The 23,459-nt window shown below is 40.1% G+C and overlaps 1 protein-coding gene across 9 annotated transcripts in view; it reads right to left on the bottom strand.

The window, feature by feature from the left end:
* Positions 1-23,459, bottom strand: part of NUP98 (nucleoporin 98 and 96 precursor) — a 129,402-nt gene that overhangs the window by 46,345 nt on the left and 59,598 nt on the right. For all 9 annotated transcript variants that reach the window (XR_013404059.1, XR_013404060.1, XM_015115071.3 and 6 more), the window contains 6 exons: positions 19,611-19,744; positions 15,235-15,422; positions 7,197-7,313; positions 4,922-5,220; positions 1,755-1,868; positions 466-604 (listed from right to left, as the gene is read on the bottom strand). Coding sequence is in view for 7 of the 9 variants with exons in the window: in XM_015115071.3 (XP_014970557.3) it covers positions 466-604; positions 1,755-1,868; positions 4,922-5,220; positions 7,197-7,313; positions 15,235-15,422; positions 19,611-19,744 (991 nt within the window). In the remaining 2 variants the exon portion in view is untranslated. The remainder of the gene's footprint in view (positions 1-465; positions 605-1,754; positions 1,869-4,921; positions 5,221-7,196; positions 7,314-15,234; positions 15,423-19,610; positions 19,745-23,459) is intronic.

Here is a 23,459-nt window from a genome sequence, read left to right as displayed (position 1 = left end):
ACCAGCCTGGCCAACATGGTGAAACCCTGTCTCTACTGAAAATACAAAAATTAGCCAGGCATGGTAGTGGGCGCCTACAATCCCAGCTACTTGGGAGGCTGAGGTAGGAGAATCGCTTGAACCCAGGAGTTGGAGGTTGCAGTAAACTGATGTTATTCTGCTATACTACAGTCTGGGCAACAAGAGTGAAACTCCGTCTCAAAAAAAAAAAAAGAAATGAAATAAAATAAAATAAAATAGAATCCAAGGGATGTAAAAAAAAAAATTAAAAAAATAAAATCAGGGAAAAGGAGTTCAAAATCATAACACAGCATTTCTTTGCCATTTATACTTTTAAGTCAGAGACAATATATGTACTCTACTAAGGAAAGCAAGCTACAGAAGCATACATCTAAACACATTTATGTTGACAGAAAAAAAAACTATGATTTAGCTGATAATTTTCTGATATACATAAACTCTTACCTATTTAGCCCTTCACCCACAGGCGGTTTTTGGTTATCATCTAAGTAGACAATTACTTCTTTCCTTCGGATATGCACAATATCATCCAAATTTAGATTTGTCAAATTCACATCTCCTTCGAAATAGATTGAACCATAACCTATAAATCAGAGCAAATAGTTAAAAATTCATTCTGTATAAAGGCAAATACCTACTTTACAACTATAGTGATTAAACAATCACAAGGAGAAGACAGTTTTAAATATTAGTATTTTAAATCATCCAGCAATTCCTAGACTGGTAAGAATGGGGACTTAGGGAGTAACTTCAATTATGTTGTTACCTGATTTAACATCTGTATTTCTCTTTTCTTTTCTCTTTTTTTGGCGAGGTCTTGTTCTGTTGACCAGACTGGAGTGCAGTGGTCCTGGCTCACTGCAGCCTGAACCTCCTAAACTAAAGCAATCCTCCCACCTCAGCCTCCTAAGTAGCTGAGACTACAAGTACTTATCACCATGCCTGGCTAATTTTCTTTACTTTTTGGTAAAGGTGAGGTCTCACTATGTTGCCCAGGCTGGTCTGGAACTCCTGAGCTCAAGTGATCCTCTTACCTCAGCCTCCCAAAGCGCTAGGATTACAGGCGTGAGTCACTGCGACAGGCCTAACATCTGCATTTTTATAAAACTTCCATTAGCCTCAAAACAACCTTCTTAAATCTCTTCCCATCTATCTACAATGCTGTTACATAAACAAACCTTTGTACTTGACCTGGCATATGGCTTAAAATGCCTGAGCTCTTTTTAATACAATATAGCACAGTGACATTCCCTACAAGAAAATTATCAGTAATAACTTAATAACATGAAGTTGATGCTAAGTGTTACACATCTCTTGCCTACTATTCAATTTTCTCAGTAGTTCTTGGTATTTCCAGTATTTTCTTTAATTACAGAAGATTAAAATGACCCAAATAGTTACTAGCACCAAACAGGTATATCTAAGCCCAAAGAATATTATATGGCTCTGTGCTTCTCAGGAGGCTGAGGCAGGAGAAATGCTTGAGCCCAGCAGTTGAGATCTGCCAGGTAATGTAGCAAGAACCCATCTCAACAGAAAAAAAAAAAAATAAAAATTTTTACATGGTTCCAGTCTTTGTTGTTTTATTACTTATCAATCAAAGTATCTAAGATTCAGGCCAAGGTGGGCCCAAATGTAGGAAAACACAGATTCAGCTACCAAAAGCTTCCCCTAATTACAAAAATAAGGTGCAACTCTCTGGCTTAATCACTAAATGCTAAACTCACACTTACCTTTCCGACCAATAGTGAAGTCAGAGACAATGCACTCTCCTTTTTCATTGGTAATTTTAGCAAGGTCATCCATAGATGGAATAGTATAGTAACCAACCTTAGTGAGAACAATACCTGTGACAAAAAAAAATAATAATAACAGAAAAAATAAATAAATAACCTGAAATAATCAGCAACTAAATCATCGTATAAAGGTAAAATATATCGGAACGCACAATTTTTCCAAACTAATTTTCTACCAAACATGATTCCTAGGAGAAGGGGTGTGGGGGTGTGGGGGTGGGGGTGGGGGTGTGTGTGTGAAAAAAGCTTCATGGTCAAATAGGTTTGAAGAACATACATATGATACAACAAAGAGCCTAAATCTTATAGTAAATAGCCTATTAAACTCTGCTTAGCCTCGTGTTTTTCCAGACTTAACCACAGAACATTCTTTTCAAAGAATATCCATTAACATCCCAGACTGTAAAAGGTATCCCATAAAACACTCTGAGAAAGGCTTAATCCGCTTTTTCTTTTATTTGACACACAAGGATACCGAAACCTACAGTGGAAATAACTTGCGTTGGCTTAAAATGTAATTTAACAGTAGAAGAAGATATAAAACTCCAAACCCAGTACTTCTTGTTTCATTGCCTGTTTCCCATAAACCTCTTGTATCTTTCAAATTTACACTCCCAAATAGAAAGCTAAAAGAAAAATGAAAAATCCAGCCAGGCAAGGTGGCTCACGCCTATAATCCAAGGACTTTGGGAGGCTGGGGTGAGTAGATGACTTGAGGTCAGGAGTCCAAGACAAGCCTGGCCAACATGGCAAAAATCTATTATCTACCAAAAATACAAAAATTAGCTGGGTGTGGTGGCACATGCTTGTAGTCCCAGCTACTCAAGAGACTGAAGCACAAAAGAATTGCTTAAACCCAGGAGGCAGAGGTTGCAGTGAACCAAGATAGTGCCACTGTACTACAGACTAGGTAACAGAGCAAGACTGTCTCAAAAAAGTAAGTGATGGCTGGGCGCAGTGGCTCATGCCTGTAATCCCAGCAGTTTGAAAGCCGGAGGTAGGTGGATTTCCTGAGGTCAGGAGCTCGAGACCAGCCTGGCCAACATAGTGAAACCCTGTCTCTACTAAAAATACAAAAAATTAGCTGGGTGTGGTGGCAGTGGCCTGTAATCCCTGCTACTTGGGAGGCTGAGGCAGGAGAATCGCTTGAATCCGGGAGGCAGAGGATGCAGTGAGCCAAGATTGTGCCATTGCACTCCAGCCTGGGAAACAAGAGCGAAACTCTGGCTGAAACAAACAAACAAACAAACAAACAAAAAAAAGTAAGTGATATTTGATGGCCAAAGGAAAAGAACTATTACGCCAGGTGCTGTGGTTCACGCCTGTAATCCCAACACTTTGGGAGGCCGAGGCAGGCGGATCACCTGAGGTCAGGAGTTCGAGACCTGCCTGGCCAACATGGTGAAACCCCGTCTCTACTAAAAATACAAAAATTAGCTGGGTGTGGTGGTGGGTGGTTGTAATCCCAGCTACTCGGGAGGTTGAGGAAGAAGAATTGCTTGAACCTAGGAGGCGAAGAATGCAGTGAGCTGAGGTCGCACCACTGCACTCCAGCCTGGGCAACAAAGAGCGAAACTCGGGAGGGAGGGAGGAGGGGAGGGAGGAAAGAAGAAAGGAAAAATTAAAATAGAAAAAAAAAAGAACGGAATAAAAAAAAGCAGAGCACTGAAAAACTCAAGGAAAGTAGTGGAACAATGGTATGCTTGCTTGTTCTATTCACTCCTTGTCCTACTTGCAGTTAGATATAAGGCTAACTTGCTCTCTGAGAGAAAAGTATTTCAGGCCAACATCAGATCAAATTCCAGTCTCCAGCAACACCCACTTGTATGCTTGCTTCTTGGAAGGGAACTCTAAATTGGGTGGCAGCAATAAGAAAACTAGAACTAATATAAAACTTCATGTTAAAAAGATATATAGTAGAATAAATTCATGTAGATATACATACACAAATACAGATTAAGCACCTGGATTTTTTTTTTTTTTTTTTTTTCAGGATCTTGTTCTGTCACCCAGGCTGGAGTGCAGTGGCATAATCATAGCTCACTGCAACCTTGACTCCTGGGTTCAAACAATCCCCCCACCTCAGCTTCTGTAGTAGCTGTGACTACAGGTACGTGCCACCACACCTGGCTAATTACTTTTAAATTATTTGTAGAGATCAGGTCTTGCTATGTTGCCCAGACTGATTTCAAACTTCTGGGTTCAAACAATCCTCCCACCTAAGCCTGCCAAAGTGCTGAGCCACCACACCCAGATACCTGGGATTCTTAATGTCAAAGTACAAAGTTCTTTCCTTATGATACTAAGTGACCAAATATATATATAATGGCAATAAGAAAACTAAATATAAATTTTGCAGACACTTCAAGAATACCACAAAACACCCAAAATGGGCTGGGCATGGTGGATCGTGTCCGTAATCCTAGCACTTTGGGAGGCCAAGATAGGAGGATCGCTTGAGCCCAGGAGTTTGAGACCAGCCTGGGCAACATGGCAAAACAAAAGATGCAAAAATTAACAGGGTGTGGTATCATGTGCTTGTAGTCCCAGGTGCTTGGGTGGCTGAGATGAGAGGTCCTGATCCCTGGAGGTTGAGGTTGCAGTGAGCCAAGACTGCGACACTGCACTCCAGCCTGGGTGACAGAGTGATACTCTGTCTCAAGAAAAAACAAACAAAAAACAATAAGCAATCTACCTGAGTTTACAAAGCTATGGGAAATATCAGGATAGTCTCTTTGGCTGTAACATTTGGGTTCTTTAGGCTACACCAGGATAATTGAAGATGTATCACAATAAGCAATCTACCTGAGTTTACAAAGCTAGGGAAAATATCAGGATAGTCTCTTTGGCTATAAAATTTGGGTTCTTTGGCTACACCAGGATAATTGAAGATGTATCAGTTTTAATACTCTAAGGTCCAAAGAGTATGCGAACTCGGAATCAACTGAAGCATAAAACTGTTTAAACATTTAAGCTCTCCTATGTGGGATCACATAAAATAATACTTAAAATGCCAAACAGCTGACTTCCATATGTTGAGTATCTGCAACAAGCAAGTCATCTCAAATGACTGGTAAGAGATTAAACACCAATCTGAACCTGACCTGCCGGATGCATATGGTAAGAATTATTTTCTATTTCTTCTCGGTCATCTTGAAGTGACTCATCATGAAAAGAGGTTTCTTCACTGCTTCCTTCCAGCCCATTTCGCAAAGCAGCACGCATGTTTAATGCAACAATGGTATCATCCACACTGTTGCTGTTGTTGTGTTTATTTCCAGCACTTTCTGGGGTTTGAGGAATAGGTTTGGCAATAGGATTAGTATAAAAACGTGACACAAGGGAATCTTCATCTCCGTCCTGCTGGTGATTCTCATCAACAGGTTTGCTTAGGAAACTAAATCTGAAAAGGAAAAGAAATAATACTTTAACCTCTTGTAGTAGTAATAACAATGATAACAGCTACCTAATACTGAGCCTTTACTAAGTGCCTGGCACTGTTCTGGATAGTTCCATATATTAAAAATTCACTTAATACTTACTATAGCAGTACTGCGAAACAGATAATTACTGTCTCTATTGTATACTCTCCTTTGTGGAATCAAATAACTGGTTAATTTTAAGATTAAAAACAAAAAAAAAGTTAGATTTTTAAGATTACAATCAACAAAATGTTAGAAAATGCTTTGTAAATAATAATTTAAAAAAACACACTAGAATTTTATCTAAAAGAAAAAAAATAGGAGTGCAAAGGTGTCTATACAACGAGTTTCTTTTTTTTTATTTTTCTTTTTCGTGATACAGCCCTCGGGAGGCCCTGAGAACATGTGCCAGCATATGAGGATTTTTACTGAAGCACTGTTTTGAGTAGAGGGATACCAGATAATCTAAACGACCACTAATAAGGAATTGGTCAAGTTATCTTACATTCACAATAATGACTTATGCAATCATTTAAAAAAGAAAAGACACATATATGCATACAGATAATGGAAAGGCATTTCTAACAAAATAAATGGAAATAAGCAGTTTACAGAACACATCTTTCATGCATAATCTTTTTTTTTTTTTTTTGTGAGACAGAGTTTTCACTCTTGTCACCCAGGCTGGGTGCAATGGCGTGATCTCGGCTCACTGCAACCTCCACCTCCCAGGTTCAAGCGATTCTCCTGCCTCAGCCTCCCAAATAGCTGGGATTACAGGCATGCGCCACCATGCCTGGCTAATTTTGTATTTTTAGTAGAGATGGGGTTTCTCCGTGTTGGTCAGGCTGGTCTCAAACTCCCGACCTCAGGTGATCAGCCTGCCTCGGCCTCCCAAAGTGCTGGGATTACAGGTGTGAGCCACCGCGCCCGGCCCATGCATAATCTTTATATTATAAAATATATTTATAAAAAAAATAAATTTCGGCTGGGTGTGGTAGATCACGTTTGTAATCCCAGCACTTTGTGAGGCCGAGATGGGTGGATCACCTGAGTCAGGAGTTCAAGAACAGCCTGACCAACATGATGAAACCCCATTTCTACTAAAAATACAAAAAAAAAAAAAAAAAAATTAGCCGGGAGTGGAGGTGCATGCCTGTAATCCCAGCTACTCAGCAGACTGAGGGAGGAGAATTGCTTAAACCTGGGAGGCAGAGGATGCAGTGAGCCGACATCGTGCCATTGCACTCCAGCCTGAGTAACAAGAGTAAAACTCCGCCTCAAAATAAATAAATAAATAAATTTCTAAAATGAAAGAACATATACCTAACTATTAAGAATCACTGTATAAGACTGGGCACGGTGGCTCACACATGTAATACTAACATTTTAGGAGGCCAAAGCAGACAGATCACTTGAGGTCAGGAGTTCGAGACCATCCTTGGCTAACATTGTGAAACCCTGTCTCTACTGAAAATACAAAAATTAATCAGGCATGGTGGCAGGTGCCTGTATTTCCAGCTACATGGGAGGCTGAGGCAGGAGAATCGCCTGAGCATGGGAGGCTATCTTGGCTCAGGCCACTGCACTCCAGCCTAGGCGACAGAGTGAGACTCCGTCTCAAAAAAAAAAAAAAAAAGAAAGAAAGAAAGAAAATCATCAGACAAAATATTCCTTATTTTAAAGGGCTGAAGGGTGTCAAATACATGCTAACCCTGTCCAAAACAAGATACACAAATACCAAAATAGTTCTGAAGCACTGAATCAGAACTCCAATAATTTTAAGGTTTAATGAATTCAAAACACAAAAATATGATTTGATTTCTATGTGCTCATAAGCTGTAATACTTCTCTGCAATATTCACCAAACTTCAAAAATTTTCATAAACTCCTAAGAATGTCTTAAAAATGAGACTGACTCTCTACTAAGAACAACTCAAAACAGAATTCAGTGTACCTCTCTCCATTTTCTGGATATTCAGATGGTGAAGCTAGATTTTCTGAATCACGATTAACGGGAGAAAAGAGATTGCTATTATTAAGGTTCTTCAAAACCAACTTCTTAATGCTCTTCCTATAAACAAGAAACCAAAGAAAAAAGAAAAAAATTACTCAGGCATACAGATGTGTCCCAGACATTATCTTAAAAACTAGGGTCCAATGGTGCACTTTTGCTCAACTCTTGTACACCTAAGAATAACCTAACAAGTTTCATTTATAAACGCTTCCTAGGATTGTATAGCCAAAACACAAGGCATCAAATATACTGCACTATCGTCTTTAGAAGAATAAAGCTAAACACCTTCAAGTCACAGTGGAAAATCCCCTTGAAAACTGTCCTCCTCCCAGCCCCGAGCACCTTATCCAGACACTTCGCTCACTCATCACACTATGTTTGTATTTCAATCATCTGTATACTCTCTAAATGCTCTCTCTCTTTTGGCAGTGCAAATGTATGGCGGTCTCACCACAGAACTCATTATGCTGTCTTGAATGAAAAAGGTAAATGGATATTTGCTGACTAAAAAGTTTTTTCTTTTTACTTTCTTCAGTTTGCCCAAAGAGAGAGATTTTTTTAAAAACATGACAAGAAAGTATTGATGCAAAAAAATCCTGGATATCAAATGATGTAAATGATCGATCACAAACACCTAAAAAGTTCAGGTTTCTTTCTTTTTTCTTTTAGACAGAGTCTCGCTATGTCACCCAGGCTGGTGTGTAGTGGTACAATTACTGATTATGGCTCACTACAGCCTTGGCTTACTTCCCAGACTCAGGTGATTCTCCCACCTCAACTTCCAGAGTAGCTGGTGACTATAGGCGCCCACCACCATGCCTGGCCAATATTTTGTTGAAACAAGGTTTCGCCAGGTTGCCCAGGCTGGTCTAACTTAGCCTAATGTAAGAGCACTGTATTCGTTCACTACAGAGTACACACTCTTTTCAAGTACACATGGAACATTTACAAACTAACAATATACTGGGCCATTAAAGGAACTCTCAAATTTCTAAGAATTTCTATTGCTATCATCCTTTTTTACTTTTCATCTAGAAATTAATAAAAACATAAAAAACCAGAGTTGAACTAAAAGGAAAATTTACATACTTAAATGCATATATTTGAAAGAAGGAAAGCTGCAAATCAAAGCGGAAAAGAGAAAGGAACAAGATAAAGATTAAATATTAATAAAATATAATAAATTAAAAACTGATGAAACAGGAAACAATCACAGGCGCGAGAACATCAGTAACGTCACAAGTTAGTTATTTGAAATTACCAGTAATATTGGGAGATCCCTGGTCAAACAGAAAAAGAGGAGGCACAATAAAAATCAATGTTAGGAATGAAAAAGTCTGCCGGGCGCGGTGGCTCAAGCCTGTAATCCCAGCACTTTGGGAGGCCAAGACGGGCGGATCACAAGGTCAGGAGATCGAGACCATCCTGGCTGACACGGTGAAACCCCGTCTCTACTTTAAAAATACAAAAAACTAGCCAGGCGAGGTGGCGGCACCTGTAGTCCCAGCTACTCGGGAGGCTGAGGCAGGAGAATGGCGTGAACCCGGGAGGCGGAGCTTGCAGTGAGCTGAGATCCGGCCACTGCACTCCAGCCTGGGTGACAGAGCGAGACTCCATCTCAAAAAAAAAAAAAAAAAAAAGGAATGAAAAAGTGAGTGTCCCTATAGATGCCACTGAGATTAAAAAAAAAAAAAAAGACAAGGGTATTTTTAAACAATTTTATGCCAATAAATTTGAAATTTTAGTTATTGAAATGAATATATATTATAAAACTATAACTTATCAAAAGTGACTCAAAATACAAAAGAAAAAGCTGACTACTACTCTAACTCTTAAATACTTTTTTCCCAAATAGTCTTATAAATACTACTTCAGACCCATGTATCATTACCAGTACCAAACATCTGATGTTACCATCAGATTTTATTACCAACTTTTCTTTTTGAGACAGGCTGGAGTGCAGTGGTGGTATCATAGCTCACCGCAACCTTGAACTTCTGGGCTCCTGTGATGCTCCCACCTCAGCCTCCCAAATAGCTGGGACTATCGGCGTGTGCCATCACGTCTGGCTAATTTTTAAAAAAATTTGTTTTCAGAGACAGGGTCTCATTTTGTTGCCAAGGTTGGTCTCACTGGCCTCTAGTGATCCTCCTGCTTTGGTCTCTCAAAGTGCTGAGATTACAGATGTGAGCCATTGTACCCAGCTAGAAATTATTACCTTATACAAACATCTCTAGAAAATAGAAAGAGGAAATACTCTCCAGTTTGTTCATGAGGTCAGCATAATCTTTATACCAACACAGGAAGACATCATCTCAAAAAAAAAGCCCCAGTGGCGGGCGGTGGGGGGGGGCCGGGCAGTATGTGGAATTTAATGAACACAGAGGGCAAAACTCTTGAACAAAATTTTACAAAGTTAATCCTACAAGCAAGAAAGTTGCCAAACACTACTGAGGCATGTGGAAAGGACTTAGGAGCCAATCTGAAAGGGCTCCTTAATGGCCAATATGAGACAATTTGAACATCACAGAAAACAATAACTGCAATGCACTGAAACATAGCAACTGGGGTTGGGGGTAGGAAGAGAGAGTAAATAAACATTTCAAATAAAGGTAGCATGGTGGATTGCGCTATAATTTCAGCATTTCAGGAGGCCAAGGTGGGAGGATTGTGTGAGCCCAGGAGTTCAAGACAAGCCTGGGTAACATAGTGAAACACCATCTCTACTAAAAAGTAGGAACATTACTCTACAAAAAAATTTTTTAAAAATCAGCCAGGGACAATGGCATGCACTTACAGTCCCAGCTACTCAGGAAACTGAGGTGGGAGGATCACTTGAAGCTAGGAGTTTGAGACCAGCCTGGGCAACACAGCAAGACCCTGTCTCTACAAAATAACAAAAATTAGCCAGGTGTGGTGGCACGCACCTGTAGTCCCAGCTACTCAGGAGGCCAAGTCAGAAGAATTCCTTGAGCCCAGGAATTCAAGGGTGCAGTGAGCTATGACAGCGCCACTGCACTCCAGCCAGGGTGACAGAGTAAGACCGTGTCTCAAAAACAAAAAAAATAAACCAAAAATAGGGTCGTCAGAGTAGTCTTCATTGATGTGACATGTGAGTAAAGAGTGACGGGGTTCTGGCCAGGCACGGTGGCTCATGCTTGTAATCCCAGCACTTTGGGAAGCTGAGACAGGCGGTTCACCAGGTCAGGAGATCGAGACCATCCTGGCTAACGTGGTGAAACCCCGTCTCTACTAAAAACACAAAAAATTAGCCAGGCGTGGTGGTGGGTGTCTGTAGTTCCAGCTACTCGGGAGGCTGAGGCAGGAGAATGGCGTGAACCTGGGAGGCAGAGCTTGCAGTGAGCCAAGACTGCACCACTGCACTCCAGCCTGGGCAACAGAGCAAGACTCCATCTCAAAAAAAAAAAATAAATAAAATAAAAAAGAGTGACAGGGTTAGCTAAATGGATATATGAGGAGAAGTGTTTCAAAGGGAACAATTGGGGCAAAGGCCCAAATAAATAGCATGCCCATCCTGTCCTAGTAAGAGCAAGGAAGCAGTAAGTTTAGAGTGGAGTAGGCAATGAAGAGAATGGTAGATGTGTTCAGAGCAGTAATGGGAAATCTTACCTTCAAGGACTTTTATATGCCAAAGTAAGCACTTTGGTCGCTATTTGAGTAAAAAAAAGTGAACCACTTCAGGGTTTTGAGCAGAAAAGGGAAATGATCTGACTTATGCTTCAAAATGACCACTGTTGTAGCAATGTTTAGAATCAGATGCAAAAAAGAGTAAAAACAGAAGAGTGGGGCTGGGTGCGGTGGCTCACGCCTGTAATTCCAGCACTTTGGGAGGCCGAGGTGGGCAGATCTTGAGGTCAGGAGATCAAGACTATCCTGGTTAACACAGTGAAACCCTGTCCCTACTGGAAAAAAAAAAATAAGCTGGGTGTGGTGGTGGGCGCTTGAAATCCCAGCTACTCGGGAGGCTGAGGCAGGAGGAGAATGGCGTGAACCCAGGAGGCGGAGCTTGCAGTGAGCCGAGATCGGGCCACTGCGCTGCGCTCCAGCCTGGGCGAGAAAGAGACTCCGTCTCAAAAATAAATAAATAAATAAATACATAAATAAAAATAAAAACAATAAAAACAGAGAGTGTATCGTGGTAATTCAGGCAAGAGACAGTGGTGGCTTGCACTAGGGTAATAGCAATGAATGTGGTGAGAACTATACAGATTCTAAGTAATCTACAGGGTAGAACCAAGAGGATTTGCTGATAACTTAGATGAGGAATGTGTGACAAAGTCAAGGAAGATTCCAAAATTTCTGACCTAAGCAACTAGAATGACAGAAATGCAATCATCTGAGACAGGTTTTGGGTAGAACAGGTTTGAGAAAGAAGACATGGACATGTTAATTTTAAATAAACGTCTTTTAGACATCAAAGTGAAGATGTAGAGTAGGGTAAGATATAAGAATCTTGAGTTTGGGAAAGAGGTCTGGGCTGGAGATAAAAATTTGGGAATCATCAAACTATAGATGATATTTAAAGCCATGAGAATAAATTGAAGCACTTTGGAAATAAGCATAGATAAAATGTGATCAACAACTGAGCCAAGGGTATTCTAATTTACAGATGGTGGAATGAACAGGAACCAGTAAAGGGGACTGAGAAGCAGCAACTAGTGAGGCAGGAAGAAAACTAGGAAACTGTGGGGTCCTGGAAGACAATTATGAAAGTGAATCAAGGAGGAGGGACAAGATCAACTGTGTAAAATGCTTCTGTTACATTAAGACTGTTGATAGGTAGCTGGGTGCGGTAGCTCATGCCTGTAATCCTAACACTTCGGGAGGCTGAGGCTTGAGCCCAGGAGTTGGAGACCACCCTGGGCAACAAAGACAGACCCCATATCTACAAAAAAAAAAAAAAAAGAAAAAAAGAAAAAAATTAACTGGGCATGGTGGTGTGGGCCTGTGGTCTCAGCTATTTGGGAGCTGAGGTGGGAGGATCTCTTGAGCCCGGGGTTAAAGGTGCAGTGACGTGTGATTGCACCACTGCACTCCAGGCTGGGCAACGGCATGAGACTCTTGTCTCAAAAAAAAAAAAAAGAAAAAAGATGACGTTTGACAGCAACACCACAGAAGTGAAGCCAAGGAGGTCAGATGGTACTAACAGCAAAATACATGTCCTCCCACTCTAATCCTTTCTTTCTACTTGTGTGTCTGAAAATCCTAAGACCTGGTGAAACTGATCTCGAGCTACTGACCTGATGATAAGACTACTATAAACCTTTTTACCTACTCTGCGCAAAAACAGTGTATAAAATGCTAGGACAAGACCGGGCACAGTAGCTCACACCTGAAATCCCAGCACTTTGGGGGTCTGAGGTGGGTGAATTATCTGAGGTGAGGAGTTCAAGACCAGCCTGGCCAACACGGCGAAACCCCGTCTCTATACAAAAATTAGCTGGGTGTGGTGGCACGCGCCTGTAGTCCCAGCTACTTGGGAGGTTGAGGCAGGAGAATCACTTGAACCCAGTGAGCCGAGATCGTGCCGCTGCACTCCAGCCTGCGTGACAGAGCAAGACTGTCTCAAAAATAAATAAATAAAATGCTAGGACAGACATAAATAATACACAGTCCCTGCCTTCAAAATAATTTACTGATATTCTAAGAAACACATAAAATTCGACTTTCCACCTTTTGTGAAGCAGATTATCGTATTTTCTTTTTTGTTTGGAGGCCGAGTCTCACCCTGTCACCCAGGCTAGAGTCCGGGGATGCAATCCCAGCTCACTGCAACCTTGCCTCCCTAGTTCAAGCGGTTCTCCTGCCTCAGCCTCCCAAGCAGCTCGGATTACAGGCGCATGCAACTATGCCCAGCTAATTTTGTATATTCAGTAGAGATGGGGTTTCACCATGTTAGCCAGGCTGATCTTGAACTCCCGACCTCTGGTGATCTGCCCACCTCGGCCATCCAAAGTGCTGGGATTACAGGCATGAGCCACCGCGCCCGGCTGGATTACCACGTTTTTAGGGAAAGAAAGTTGCATGTAATGTTTTTAACTTATTAACCTTCATAGACAAAGAATTGGGAGTGAAAAAAATTGTTTGTTCTCCAAAGCTTACAAAATGTTCCACCCAAAAAAACCCACCTCTTTTTTTCTGACTAGAAAAGTACTTGTTAAAAAAGCCTGTGTGTGTGTGTGTATCTAGAAAAATAACCAAGAAATGACATGCCATGACATTCTCTCTCCTGATGTTAATGTTAATAGTCTGATTTTTAATTTTCCTCAGGTTTTTGTTCCATGCATGTATCAACACTTTGAGGTATATTTGCTCTAAAGCATCATTTAAGTGTAGTTTTCTGTGTTTACCAATGACTTTTCTACATACTCTTCTGTATTTTTTCTGTGTAATTATTTTTGGTTCTATATTTGTATAAAATTATAATGTATTAAAAAAAAATACACTGGGCACGGTGGCTCACACCTAGCACTTTGGGAGGCCGAGGCGGGGGAATCACCTAAAGTCAGGAGTTCGAGACCAGCCTGACAAACACGGAGAAACCCTCTCTACTAAAAATACAAAAAAAAAAATTAGCCAGGCATGGTGGCGCATGCCTGTAATCTCAGCTACTCGGGAGGCTGATACAGGAGAATCACTTGAACCCGGAAGGGAGAGGTTGTGGTGAGCCAAGATCGTGCCATTGTACTCAAACATGGGCAATAACAACAAAACTCCATCTCAAAAAACAAACAAACAATAAAAGCCAGATTCTTCTTAATCTATTTGACCATTGTGAGTTGTAAGAAAAAAGAAAAAGTAGTCTTAGCACAGTGGCTCACACCTGTAATCCCGGCAATTTGGGAGGCCAAGGTGGGAGGACTGCTTGACACCAGTTTGAGACCAGCCTAGGCAACATACGCAAGACACCATCTCTAGAAAAAAATTTTTTTTCAAGTAGCCAGGCCTGGTGGTGCATACCTGTAGTCCTAGCTACTTGGGAGGCTCATGTGGGAGGACTGCTTGAGCCCAGTAAGCCATGATCATGCCACTTTATTCTAGCTTGGGCAAAAAAGAGGACCCTGTCTCTTAAAAAAAAAAAAGGAAAGAAAAAAAAAACATAAAACATGGCCAGATGTGGTGGCTCACACCTCTAATTCCCAACACTTTTGGGAGGCTGAGACGGCTGGATCACTTGAGCCCACGAGTTCAACACCAGACTGAACAACATAGGAAGATCCTATTTCTACAAAAATAAAAAAATTAGCTAGCCATGGTGGCACAAGCCTATAGTTCCAGTTACGTGGGAGGCTGAGGTGGAAGGATCACTTGAGCTGTGGAGGCTGAGGCTGCAGTCACTGCATTCCAGCCTGGGAGACCTGAACTTTTAAAAACAACAATAACAAAAAAACCCTAATTATTCAAAACCAAAACAAAATCATGAATATGTAAAATAAGAAGCATATTTATCAAAATATTTTTATGCTAACTATGAGTTATCCCCGGGAATGATAGGGGGACTCTTATTCTTCTCTGTGATGTTCTGTATTTTTCAAATTATAAAAAAGTGGACTGGCTGGGCACAGTGGCTCAGCACTATAATCCTAGCACTTTGGGAGGCCAGCCGGCAGATCACATGAGGTCAGGGTTTCAAGACCAGCCTGGCCAACACGGTGAAACCCCGCTTCTACTAAAAATACAAAATTAGCCAGGCGTGATGGCACACGCCTGTAATCCCAGCTACTCAGGAGGCTGAGGCAGGAAAATCATTTGAACCTAGGAGCCAAAGGTTGCAGTAAGCAAAGATCATGCCATTGCACTCCAGCCTGGGCGAGAGTAAGACTGTCTCAAAAACAAAAACAAACAAAGTGGACTGTATTACATCTGTAATATATTTAAATAAATAATTGTATATTGTTTCATACTTAGTTTATATCAGTATTTCATACTTAATTTCTGTTAACAAAAATAAACTCACTTGGGCATGAATGCTCCATTGGCTAGGGATGGTTCATCGTCATCCAGCCCATCAAAAAGATGTGACTTCGCTGTGCCTGTTGTTTGTAAAGCCTTTGGCCGGACTCTAGTGGCAGGGCGGGGCGTCAATTTATAATGAGTAGGTGTAGTAAGAGCCTTCTGGGCTGCTGGATTTGTTGGTTTCAATCTCTGAAAAACAAAAGCATCAAGGAAATTTTTACTTTACTTTAAATGTATTGCACTGGCCTTAAAAATCACAAGACCAGATTTCAACCCTCATCTTTGCCATTCACTTGGTCCCATAAAACAAGGATGTTAACACCTAACTTTGTACATGTTGAGTATCGCTCATCCAAAATGCTTGGGACTAGAAGTATTTTGGATTTTTTTGTATTTTGAAATATTTGCATTACACTTACCAGTTGAGTATCCCAAATGTGAAAATCCAAAATGTCCCAATGAGCATTTCCTTTGAATGTCACGTCAGTGCTCAAAGTTTTGGATTTTGGAGCATTTTGGATTTGGGATGCACTATCTGTATGTATGTGTGAATACTAACAGAACTGTCTTTATCGTTCTAGAATTGATTTGTACTCATCTTTCCAGCCCCTAATTAAAATGATTTGTCTGACATTTAAAAAAATCTAATCAAGATAATGAATCTGTTAGCCAGACAGTGGTGGTGTGCACCTGTAATCCCAGCTACTGGGGAGGCTGAGGCATGGGAATCGCTTGAACCCAGGAGGTGGAGGTTGCAGTAAGCTGAGATCACACCACTGCACTCCAGCCTGGGTGACAGAGCGAGATTCTTTCTCCAAAAAAACCAAAGATAACGAATCTGAAAAAAGTTTTGTAAATTAAAATGTACTAATACAACATATTAATATTCTCTTCGTTCTATAGTTCATCTTGCAATTATTCTGCTTTGAAAAACAGTATGTTCATTTGATGAAAACACGGTATCAAAAAAATCCTAAGCCACAGTCATTACTTTTCAAGTAAACCAAAAATCTTTTTTTTTTTTTTTTTTTTTTTTTTTTTTTGAGACGGAGTCTCGCTCTGTCACCCAGGCTGGAGTGCAGTGGCCGGATCTCAGCTCACTGCAAGCTCCGCCTCCCGGGTTCACGCCATTCTCCTGCCTCAGCCTCCCGAGTAGCTGGGACTATAGGCGCCCGCCACTTCGCCCGGCTAGTTTTTTGTATTTTTTAGTAGAGACGGGGTTTCACCGTGTTAGCCAGGATGGTCTCGATCTCCTGACCTCGTGATCCGCCCGTCTCGGCCTCCCAAAGTGCTGGGATTACAGGCGTGAGCCACCGCGCCCGGCCGTAAACCAAAAATCTTATGCTTCAAGAAAAACTGAGACTCTGTCATGAATTAATATTCAACTTCTGTGAAATCCAAATCGCTCTGGGAAAAAAAGGACAGATACTAGCTTGTATTTATTCATCTTTTAGTAAACATTAATAATTAAACATTAAGTCAAACTCTGGGTACCAGAAATAAAAATAAAGTTACTTCCTCTGATTACTGAGGAAACTACAAGTTAGTGGAGGACACACAACTAAATTTCAGGGTGCTTCAAATGGCATCTCTACAATATCATACAGCATCCTGAGGATGTTCTACATTTGTTTTCCTAACAGTATAAATGAGATTACATAACCACTTCAAATAACAACGTCTAGCATATCTCCCCTGTCACAATGTATTCTTCTCTTCCCAGTGCAAGCTGTTTACACTTAACAATGAATCTTTGTTATTCCCAGATTGTTGTGATCTTTCACAATTCTGTCTTTGTTTGGAATGCTTGACCTAGACTTGCCAAGTCCTACATACCCATACAAAAAAGTTAAATGTTCCTCTTCTGAAAACAAAGCCTTATCAAATTCATCCAAGCATCTATGATCTTTTCACTATTATATTTTAAATTTTATCTTAAAACTCATGTGACATAGAATTCACCATTTTAACTCATCTACTTCAATAGTTTTTAATATATTTACAAGGTCGTGCAACCATCACCACTATTTGATTCCTGAAAACTTTGATGACTTCAAAAAGAAACTCAGTTCCTCTCAATTTCTTCCCTTTTCCTTTGCAACTATGAATCTGCTTTCTTTCTCTATGGATTTGCCTATTCTGGGTATAGCATATAAATCAAATCATGTGACTTTTTGTGTCTGGCTCCTTTCACTTAACATTTTCTTTCTTTTTGTTTTGAGATGGAGTTTCCCTCTTGTTGTCCGGGCTGGAATGCAATGGTGCAATCTCGGCTCACTGCAATCTCCACCTCCCAGGTTCAAGTGATTCTCCTGCCTCAGCCTCACAAGTAGCTGGGATTATGGGCATGTGCCACCATGCCTGGCTAATTTTGTATTTTTCTTTTTAGTAGAGATGGGGCTTCACCATGTTAGTCAGGCTGGTCTCGAACTCCTGACCTCAGGTGATCTGCCCACCTCAGCCTCCCAAAGTGCTGGGATTAAAGACATGAGCTACCATGCCCATCGTGCCCGGCCTTCACTTATGTTTTCAAGGTTCATTTATGTTATAACATGTATCAGTACTTTACTCCTATTTGTGGCTGAATATTCCATCATATAGATATAAAACATTTTGTTTATCCATTCGTCATTGACAGACATTCTTTTTTTTTTTCTCTGTCGCCCAGGCTGGAGTACTGTGGCTGGATCTCAGCTCACTGCAAGCTCCGCCTCCCGGGTTCCCGCCATTCTCCTGCCTCAGCCTCCGGAGTAGCTGGGACTACAGGCGCCCGCCACCTCGCCCGGCTAGTTTTTTTGTATTTTTTAGTAGAGACGGGGTTTCACCGTGTTAGCCAGGATGGTCTCGATCTCCTGACCTCGTGATCCGCCCGTCTCGGCCTCCCAAAGTGCTGGCATTACAGGCTTGAGCCACCGCGCCCGGCCCACAGAGACTCTTCTATTATCACATATACTCTACTGAACCAGTGTAAATTTAAGTGCTTGTCTGTCTGATCTTTGTCACTGGTTAGCAACCTTAATAAATTCTTGTTTATTTTCATTTTGTATCCTCAGCACTTAACAACACAATGCCTTACACATATTCAGCCACCTAAAATTAGGCTGCATAAATAATTTTCGTCTAATCATTTACATGTCACTTTAAAAGGTACTTTCATATTCTTATCTTGCTTCTCATATCTAGTTTACAGGATAAAATTTAAGAACATAGTAAGATCCCATTTCTTTTTTTTGAAACGAAGTTTTGCTCTTGTTGCCCAGGCTGGAGTGCAATGGCACAATCTTGGCTCACTGCAACCTCTGCCTCCCAGGTTCAAGCAATTATCCCACCTCCCAAGTAGCTGTGATTACAGGTGCCCACCACCATGCCCAGATAATTTTTGCATATTTAGTAGAGATGGGGTTTCACCGTGTTGACCAGGCTGGTCTAGAACTTCTGAACTCAGGGGATCCACCTGCCTCAGACTCCCAAAGAGCTGGGATTACAGGCATGAGCCACGGCGCTGGGTAGATCCCATTTCTTAAAAAAAAAAAACAAACCAAAAACCAAAGAAACCTAAACAAAACAAAACAAAAAGCAGAAAATAAAAAGCTGAGGGATACATATAATGATATAAGTGATTGAAAAATAGTTTCTGTATATTGAGCAATTTACTATGATCCTGGTGTGCATTATCTCATTTGGCTCTCAACATTGAACACTATTACTGTCCCCATTTTACAGAAGAAACAAATTTACGGAGGCAAAATGACTTTCTCATTTTCCAATGTCTCACAGATGATTACTGGTAAAACAAGGATCAAACAGACCAAAGACTACACTTTTAACACCATGTGAGTAAAAGATCATGTTTTTACACTAGAGTTTTAAGAGATTAAACACAAAGCTATGTAAAAATCAAGAGGTTAAGATTTTGGTTATGCCACTTAAGAGCATTATGATTTGAGGAAAGTCAGCCTCTCTAAGCCTTAGTTTGCTTATTTATAAAATGACAATAGGGCTGGGCATGGTGTCTTATACCTGTAATCCCAGCATGTTGGGAGACTGAGGCAGGAGGTTTGCTTCTAGGAGTTCGACACCAGCAAGACATCATCTTAGAAAGAAAAAAACTTAAAATTGTTTTAATTAAAAATGAGAATATTAATATCTGCCTTATTTCAGGGCCTGATCTTCAGTGTAGTGGTCACTTCACTGTTACAACACCGTCCAGATACAGCAAAAATAATTTACCCCCGGCTGAGTGAAATAATGTCTTAAAAAATTAATTATGCCTAGCTTTGCTTAATCCCTTAATATATACATGCAAAAAATTACATTCTGCACATTCAGTTTCTCTTTCTTTGATACGATATTTTGCAGAAGTATCCTTAAATTTACCTCTTCCTTCTTCTTAGGGTCTGACATGGGATTCCGGAAGAGAGGAGAGTCTCCAAAAGGTGAGTATGTTAGACTATTGATGTGCTGCTGGAGAACAGCCTGCTGGGCAGCAGAAGCATTTGGATCTGTCAAAGCTTTTTTAAAAAAAAGAAAACAAAATTATATATAAATGCAAGGATACGATGCACTTATAACACAGAGCTCAGTATTCTTTTTGAAGAAATGGTCTTCAAAATGTTCAGATCAATGGTATCATTGGGGCAGAATGTGTGTAGAGCAAACTGTAAAGAAAATCAAGAATCAAATAAGCTAATAGGTCAAATTTAGGAAGAGGTATTTCATAAGATACAGTACTCACATAAATTCACTTACACAGTGTTCACTGTCACTACTAATCAAAGGAAGGAAAATTTAAACCCTGATGAAATATTTTATGCATACCTATCACTGAAATAGCTGCATAAAAGCCATAGTCTTTGACTTCTAGAGACATATAGACGGGTTTGTCTAAAGGCAATACTATGACAGTATACAGGGCAAGTACTGTGTGTGTGTGTGCGCGCGTGTGTGCATGCGTGTGTATGTGTATGTAATTGTCTAAAGGAAATAATATGACAATATACAACAGGGCAAGTACTGTGTGTGTGTGTGCGCGCGCGCGCACACACACACACACCCCCAGGCTGGAGTGTAGCAGCATGATTTTGGCTTGCTGCAACCTCTGCCTCTGGGCTCCAGTGATCCTCTAACCTCAGACTCCCGAGTAGCTGGGACTACAGGGGTGAGTCACCATGCCAACAACAGCTAATTTTCTCTGTGTGTGGGGGGGGGGCGGGGGGGGCGGGTGTGGGTTTTTTTTTAAGAGATGAGGTTTTGCTGTGTTGCCTTGGCTAGTCTTGAACTCCTGAACTTGAGCTATCTGCCCACCCTGGCCTCCCAAAATGCTGGGATTACAGGCGTCAGCCACCACACCTGGCCTCTATTTTTTAACCTCATACTTTTAATCATGAAAATTTAACTCAAGGACTTAATTAAACTAGAAAGAAAATAAAAAAAAATTCCTAAGCATTCAGTGCATATTACATATAACAGTCAAGATATGGAAACAACCTATGTATCCAATATTAATAGTTGTAGGCTGGGCGCGGTAGCTCACGTTTGTAATCCCTGCATTTTGGGAGGCCGTGGCGAGCAGATCACTTGAGGTCAGGAGTTCGAGACCAACCTGGCCAATACAGGGAAACCCCACCTCTACTAAAAACACAAAAAATTAGCTGGGCATGGGGGTGCACACCTATAATCCCAGCTGGAACCCAGGAAGTGGAGGTTGCAGTGAGCCGAGATTGCGCCACTGCACTCCAGCCTGGGTGAAAGAGCGAGACTCTGTCTCAAACAAACAAAAAAAGTTGTAAACATCATGACACATCATCATAGGTTATGTAGTTATTAAAAATAATAATTACCTTTGATTCATTAAGTAAAATTTCCAGAATAAAAATATTATGTACATTAAGGCTACAGAGGAAGGCAGCATACAAAAAAGAAATGTGGTTTCCCCCGCCCCCCAATCCAGGTGTCTTCCTGAAGAAAACGGTTAGGTTATCCTTCTAAGTTTATTATTTACATTTATTTAACATTCAAATAATATAAACTGAAAGAAAAAAGAAATCACTAAGTCTAATTTTCTCTCAAAGTATAAGAACTTCTGTTATCAATTGCAGAGAATGTAGGGAACAGACATAAGTAACAAAGAAGACTATTCACGATCTACCATTGTAACAAGTAAAACAATAAGAAAAAAGCAAAACCACTACAGTATACCCCGACTGAAGGAGAAATCTTTTTTCAAGATAAAAATCTCTTTCCAAAAATACTGCTCAAAACTCAAATCATACTAAAGTCATTTTACAGGCAAAAATGCTACCTTTTTCCCTTATAAACATTTACAAATAAAGTTACTGCCAAAATATAATACAATAATCCACAGTAAAGGAGTGACATAAAACATTCTGAAAAGTCTCACAAGGTTGTAGGGAGTGGGGAGAGGCAGTATGGAGAACAAAAGCAGTTAAAAAACAAAACAAAACAAAAAAAACAAAACAAAAAAACCCAGAATGGGCTGCTATAGCTAAATTAATGAAAACGAAGTATATCCACCTTAGTCAAAGGTTTCTTAAAATTGATGTATTCAATAAATACTAAAATACCGTAAGTTCATGTTGATATCTAATAAGACAGGACAAGTTTGCTCAGGATTTCAAACCAAGAGATGTCAATTTTAAGAACACAAAGTAAATCATCTATATTGAGAAAGTTCCTAAATCCAATTTAAGACCAAAAAATAAAGAAAAGCATTTTTTTAGGGGTACACAGTACTATAGATTAACAGCATACTGTTATTTTGGGGACTATGCAAGCAGACTCAAGAAACATTTTATAGAACTGCAAACCTCACTGGTCATTTTGTTACTGGACAGGCAATTACTCATATAGGAAACTGACCTGTCTTAGTTGATCTCATCATTTAACAAATATAAATCACTCTACCTGGGTGTGCTCAAAAAAAAAAAAAAAAAAAAAAAACCAAAAACTTCCTTTAACAAATCCAAACACAAGAAAGTATATGAGTATTTGTATGAATAAATACAAACTTTGTGTTAACTGTAGTATTTAAAGACACAGGTAAGAGAGTATCTTGATAGATTAGCTAAAACAAGAAAACAAACAAGCACTACTTAAGCAACTACTGGTATTGCATTCAAGCTTGGTCAAAATAATTTGAAAATTTTCCAAAGAACAAATTCTGAAAAAATTTCGAAAGAAAAGATTACAAAAAACTAAATCATAACCAAATGATTAAAGGGATTGGGAAAAGTATACAAACCAAGTCTTCTGATGAAACACAAGAATCTGATGATACTTTATCCAGAAAAATGCCAGTGGGTTACCACAAATAAATTATACTAGGGCGAGGCATGGTGGCTCACACCTATAATCCCAGCACTTTGGGAAGTTGAGGTGAGCAGATTACTTCAGGTCAGGAGTTCATGAATAGCCTCGCCAAATGGGATGTCTACTAAAAATACAAGAATTAGCCGGGCATGGTGACGCGTACCTGTAGTCCCAGCTACTCAGGAGGCTGAGATAGGAGAATTGCCTGAACCCGGAGGTGGAGGCTGCAGTGAGCCAAGATCGCGCCACTGCACTCCAGCCTGGGTGACAGAGTGAGACTCCTCTCAAAAAAAAAAAAAGAAAAAGAAAAAGAAAAAGAAAAAGAAAAAGAAAAAGAAAGAAAGAAAGAAAGAAAGAAAGAAAGAAAGAAAGAAAGAAAGAAAGAAAGAAAGAAAGAAAGAAAGAAAGAAAGGAAAGAAAGGAAAGAAAGGAAAGAAAGGAAAGAAAGGAAAGAAAGGAAAGAAAGGAAAGAAAGGAAAGAAAGGAAAGAAAGGAAAGAAAGGAAAGAAAGGAAAGAAAGGAAAGAAAGGAAGAAAGAAAGAAAGAAAAAGAAAGGACATTATACTAGACTGGTTTTGCTTAGCTTTAAGAAATAACAGTAGAACCACTGGGTGGAAACTCTATGGAGGCAGAATTTGGTTTCTAAACAACCAGAACAGAACAGACTGTACCGCCTATAAGGAAGCCACCATACCTGAGGTTTTTTTAAGACAAGCTAGACTCACATAGTTCTAAAGTACTTTCAACTAAGATTCCGTGGTACAAAGATGTACATTCTAAAAGTAAATACAATTACCTTTAAATGGGCAGTAATGTTAAGACACACAACTTTAATACTAACTAAATTATTGCGTCAGGAACTTTGGAAAAAGAGATGGATCATTAAAAACTAGTCAG

Source organism: Macaca mulatta, chromosome 14, assembly GCF_049350105.2.
Source record: "Macaca mulatta isolate MMU2019108-1 chromosome 14, T2T-MMU8v2.0, whole genome shotgun sequence".
Lineage (NCBI taxonomy): Eukaryota > Metazoa > Chordata > Mammalia > Primates > Cercopithecidae > Macaca > Macaca mulatta.
The sequence above is the reverse complement of the archived record's forward strand: the minus strand, read 5'-3'. Positions and strand labels throughout refer to the sequence as shown.